Here is a 4,787-nt window from a genome sequence, read left to right as displayed (position 1 = left end):
GAAATATAGTATTCATCTGAAGATTTTAAGTTTCAGAACATGAAAGCTTCTTTAGTAACGGCTACATCGCAACCACCGGCACCTCTACCACCGCCCGCTCCTCAGTCCTTAGTCGCCATCAAACCCTTGCGTTTCTTCCTTCAAATGTCACAATCACTCACCATCCCTCCAAAATTTTCGGCTCAGCTAATTTCTCTTCTGCAATGCACCAACCATTAGCCGAACGCTCTCCCAATCCATTCCCCTCCCACAAATCGAATCCCTGCTCCCCTGCTTCCGGCTTCGCCTTCCACGGCAAAGTTATCGCAATCTCACAGCGCTGATCAATCATCCCTATGGATTTGGGCATTTCTTGACCCATAAGCACCCTCCTCCTTCACACGCTTTGCTAGTCGAAGCATGCCATGGCTGCCCATTCCTTTACTTCTTTTCCAACGCTAGGCTTTAGGTAGCGCGTCTCGTCCTAACAACGTACAGTAGCTCCCAAGAGACCAAACCATCTCGGTTTTTATCTCTGAATCCTTCTTACTTGCACGCCTGTACTGCACGCACTCCTTGCTCCTGTCCTCTCATCCTTCTGTCCTGATCACTGTCCAGCTTCTCTCTCTCTCTCTCTCTCTCTCTCTCTCTCTCTCTCTCTCTCTCTCTCTCTCTCTCTGGTGTCGTCTGACGAATCCTCGCCGCGCCGTGCATTCTCCAGGTTCAGCCTTGTCCCATGTGTTCTGCTTATTTCTGTTCTTCATGTGCTTTGCTTTGCGGATGCAGGCACTGAATATTTTGTCTGCCTGGCTCTGACTGATTTCTCGATACTTGCAGTGGCAGCCATTCTTCCAGCACATGTCCTTTTTTCTCATAAAGAAAGTGTAGGGGAACTCTGCCTTGGGCTGACTGGAGCAAAGAATATTTTCCACTCCTTTGATCAAAGAAAGGTATATTGGGATTACATAGAAGGAAAAAAAAGTTTCTGCGACGACAACGAAGGCGGGGCGAAAAGCTTAATCCAAGAGGGCAGAGGCAAGATGTTCAACATAGTCTCGACATGGAACAAGAAGAGGAGAAGCAAATCACTTGATCAGTTAAATCCTTGTGAGTGTAGGCCTTCATTTCCATCTCTGTTTTGTTGTCGACCAAGTGATTTGTCACTGTATGATCATCTGTTTTTTCGGTGCAAATTTTAAAGTAATATGATCATCTGAACTTTGCTTCTGCAGGGGTGTACAAGACAGCCGAGCTGTGGCAGGTGAAGGAGCAAGGCGCGCCGCTGCCCCTGCCCGCGCCGAGGAAGCGCAACTGCTCCACGGTGTTCACTCTGAAGGAGATGGAGGAGGCGACCGGAAGGTTCAGCGACAAGAATCTCGTCGGCAAGGGTGGCTTCGGCCGGGTTTACAGGGGCGTGCTGAAAGATGGGCAGGTACCTTCAATTTTTCAGAGGAAATACGTCCCTTAATTTCAGAAGACAATGTTGTTCTTGCCACTTTTGGCTTTTCTTGGCGTAATCTTCACATTACTGAATATTGGCATGTAGTGATATTTTGGAGAAAACACGTCCCTTAATTTCAGAAGATGGTGCTGTTTTTGTCATTTAGTTTTTTAAAATGCATTTTCTTGATTATATTAGTATTAGCACCAATGATTCAGTTGAGAAGAGAACTTCCTATTTGGTTCTACATATTGGTCCTACTGATTAAACGCTGTAGGACACACCCACCTGACCTGTGATAATCATGCCCAACAGAGCCAAGATCGCGGTGGTGTGACATTTGCTCTTGTCATCCTTGTCAAGAAAAGCATCTGCCAACCACCAGTCAATATGATCAAATGCCAATTAATTCTAATCATATATATCTTAAAATTGAAGCTCTGAACATCATTAGTCGTACTGAATGCGATGTGTTATTCTCTTTTCCAATTTGTATATCTGTGGCTACCTTTACTTCTTCAGAACAACAACTACATTATTTCTTCAGAGCTCTGCTTTGACCTGAAAATAAATAGAATGAGTAAATGACCAATATGTTCGTTTCAATGTGAATCAATGAAGATTGTCGCCGTCAAGAAGATGGATTTGCCGCTGTCGAAGCAGGCCGACGGCGAGCGCGAGTTCCGCGTCGAGATCGACATCCTGAGCAGGCTAGACCACCCCAACCTTGTCACCCTGATTGGCTACTGCGCCGACGGGAAGAACCGGTTCGTGGTGTACGAGTTCATGCCCAAAGGCAACCTCCAAGACATCCTCAACGGTATGTGACATCACCACCAACAAAGAATAGTTCTTGATAATTTCGCTGAGTTACATTGCATCTCATCATCAAACTTCAGGCATCGGCGAGGTGAGGCTGGATTGGGGGAAGCGGCTGCGGATCGCGCTGGGCGCCGCGAGGGGGCTCGCATACCTGCACTCCAGCACCGCCGTCGGCGTGCCCGTCGTCCACCGGGACTTCAAGTCCAGCAACATCCTCCTCACCGAGCACTTCGAGGCCAAGGTTGATTCCGGAACATCTGATCAAAATCTACACATCACCTGCGTGTTACATTAGTTGCATTGCCTGATCAAACACTGACATTTGTGGTAATGTCAACTTTCATAATGCCAGATTTCAGACTTTGGGTTGGCCAAGCTGATGCCGCAGGACCTGGACCTGTACGCCACCACCAGGGTGCTGGGCACCTTCGGCTACTTCGATCCTGAATACGCGCTGGTAATGTAATGCTAGCGACGATCTGAAGAATTCGCCACGCGGACCTGGTTCCTGATCAAGTACATTTGCTTTCATCTTGCAGACTGGGAAGCTGACGCTGGAGAGCGACGTGTACGCGTTCGGGGTCGTCCTCCTGGAGCTGCTCACCGGCCGCCGCGCCATCGATCTCAGCCAGGGCCCTCAGGACCAGAACCTCATCGTCAAGGTACTCCGCCTTCCACATTTGCATCCATCCATCGATGAGATCCTTCGACTGATCGTGCCATGTTTTACACGCGTTTCAGATACACCAGATGGTGGGCGACCGGAAGAAGCTGCGCAAGGTGGTGGACAGGGACATGGGCAAGGGCTCCTACACGCTGGAGTCGGTGTCCATGTTTGCCGCCCTCGCCGCGCGCTGCGTCTGCTTCGAGAGCGCCGGCCGGCCGGCCATGAAGGACTGCGTCAAGGAGCTCCAGCTCATCATGTACGCCAACATGAAGATATGAGCGTGTTTTGAGATTGTTCGTTGATCGTAGTTGCCATCATTGTTTGGTTCGTTCGATCTTGCGGCTTCTGCTCGAGGATGAGGAGGATGAAGAAGACGGTGATATATACTTGTACAGAGTTTTCGTAACTTTTCGTTGCGCCGGCGTGACGTTCTTGTGGATGGTGGTAGATATTTGTTTCGAAGTCCTGAAATCACAGGGCCTTAATTTGTGAAGTCGATGGTGTCTTGAGAAATTTGTCCTGACCAGAGACTATAAACGGAAACAGCCGAGATAAATGCGTTTCCCTGGAAAAAAAAGAGGCTAGGATAAACGAACCAGAGTCGTAAACCGATACTAGCACGTCTCGGAAACTAACCCTAGCGGCTCGCCCCTTCAAAAGGAAGAAAAATGCTTCTAAACAGGACGCCAATCGGCGAATCGCCCTAGCGGCTCTGAGAAGAAATACGAAGAACACGTTGAACTAGGACGGCACGACGGACCCTGCCGCCGGCGAAGCGTCTGGATGGTGATCCCGAACTTCCATCCTCGAAGCGGCCAAGTGTCCTCGGCGATCACCTCCGGCACCAGCTCTCCACGAGAAGGGATTAATTGGTCGAATCTTGGGGAAGGGCTGGCGGGGCTGGTCGCCGACCGCCTGCTCGCGAACGATGTGGCGGACTACATCCGCTTCCGTGCAGTCTGCTGTCTGTGGCGACAGTGGTCTGCGGATCCACGCGCCCACGGCATCCTGGACCGCCGCTTCCACCCGCGCAAATGGATCATGCTCCGGGAAACCCCCGACGATCCCCGCCGCCAACTCCTCAACGTCTGCACCGGCCAATGCATCCAGATGGCGCGCCTCCCGCAGCTCCTCCGTGGCCACGACGTGTTCGGACCCACCACCGAGGGCCTCCTCGTCCTGCTCGACCGGAGCACCTGCGTCGTCCGCATGCTGAATCCGCTCACAGGCCACACAGCTAACCTTCCTCCAGCAACAACACTGCTTCGCTTTTGCAGTTACAAGGTGTGGCCATTCGTCGATCTCAGAGAGAGATTCAAGGTTTCAGACGCTGGCCTTGCCGATGACTCCACATTTGCCGTCTATTTCAGCCAGATACATATGTTAGCCGTGGCCAAACCCGGCGACGAGTGTTGGACGCCGGTAGATGTCCAAGAAATTTGGATCTCGCCGGCCAGCAGTATATCATTTCAAGGCCGCTTCTATTGCCCTACCAACAAGGGTGTCATGGTAGTGGAGACTAGTGCGAACCAGCCACCACAGCTCGTGCTGGCCGCCGAGGCCGAGCTGACGAAGGGGTTCTCCCTTATGCTGTCCACTATGCACCTGGTGGACAATGGCGGGGAGCTGATATTGGTGTATGGTACTATGCAGCGATGCGATGATGAAGTCATGCAGTTCACTGATATTATGAAAAAAGACGTCATAATGAAGCATAATGCATACAAGGTAGACTTGAAGGCAATGAACACAAGACCTGTCCTTCAACTTGGCGGTCGTGCTATATTTATAGGTTTCGGTAATGCAGTTTCAGTGTCCACTGCCATGTTCCCTTCTCTTAAGAGTGACTCCATCTATTTAGGACTGGATGATATGCTG

The 4,787-nt window shown here is 50.6% G+C and overlaps 1 protein-coding gene across 1 annotated transcript; it reads left to right on the top strand.

Moving 5' to 3' along the window:
- The first annotated feature begins 520 nt into the window (after nucleotides 1-520).
- LOC124653775 (probable serine/threonine-protein kinase PBL28) lies at nucleotides 521-3,422 on the top strand. The gene is made up of 9 exons (XM_047192840.1): nucleotides 521-599; nucleotides 646-700; nucleotides 817-1,086; nucleotides 1,212-1,411; nucleotides 2,042-2,240; nucleotides 2,320-2,483; nucleotides 2,595-2,699; nucleotides 2,782-2,904; nucleotides 2,984-3,422. The coding sequence occupies exons 3-9, from the start codon at nucleotides 1,020-1,022 to the stop codon at nucleotides 3,185-3,187; spliced, it is 1,062 nt and encodes a 353-aa protein (XP_047048796.1). The 5' UTR covers nucleotides 521-599; nucleotides 646-700; nucleotides 817-1,019; the 3' UTR covers nucleotides 3,188-3,422.
- Nucleotides 3,423-4,787: the final 1,365 nt, after the last annotated feature.

This window comes from Lolium rigidum, chromosome 5, assembly GCF_022539505.1.
Source record: "Lolium rigidum isolate FL_2022 chromosome 5, APGP_CSIRO_Lrig_0.1, whole genome shotgun sequence".
NCBI classification, from domain to species: Eukaryota; Viridiplantae; Streptophyta; class Magnoliopsida; order Poales; family Poaceae; genus Lolium; species Lolium rigidum.
The sequence above is the reverse complement of the archived record's forward strand: the minus strand, read 5'-3'. Positions and strand labels throughout refer to the sequence as shown.

What these genes read in the sequence shown, in the direction of transcription:
- LOC124653775 (XM_047192840.1), top strand. Translation starts at nt 1,020, where the DNA reads ATGTTCAACATAGTCTCGACATGGAACAAGAAGAGGAGAAGCAAATCA. An exon ending in CCGAGCACTTCGAGGCCAAG is followed by an intron (nt 2,484 to 2,594) that starts GTTGATTCCGGA and finishes TCATAATGCCAG; the next exon opens with ATTTCAGACTTTGGGTTGGC. An exon ending in ACCAGAACCTCATCGTCAAG is followed by an intron (nt 2,905 to 2,983) that starts GTACTCCGCCTT and finishes CACGCGTTTCAG; the next exon opens with ATACACCAGATGGTGGGCGA.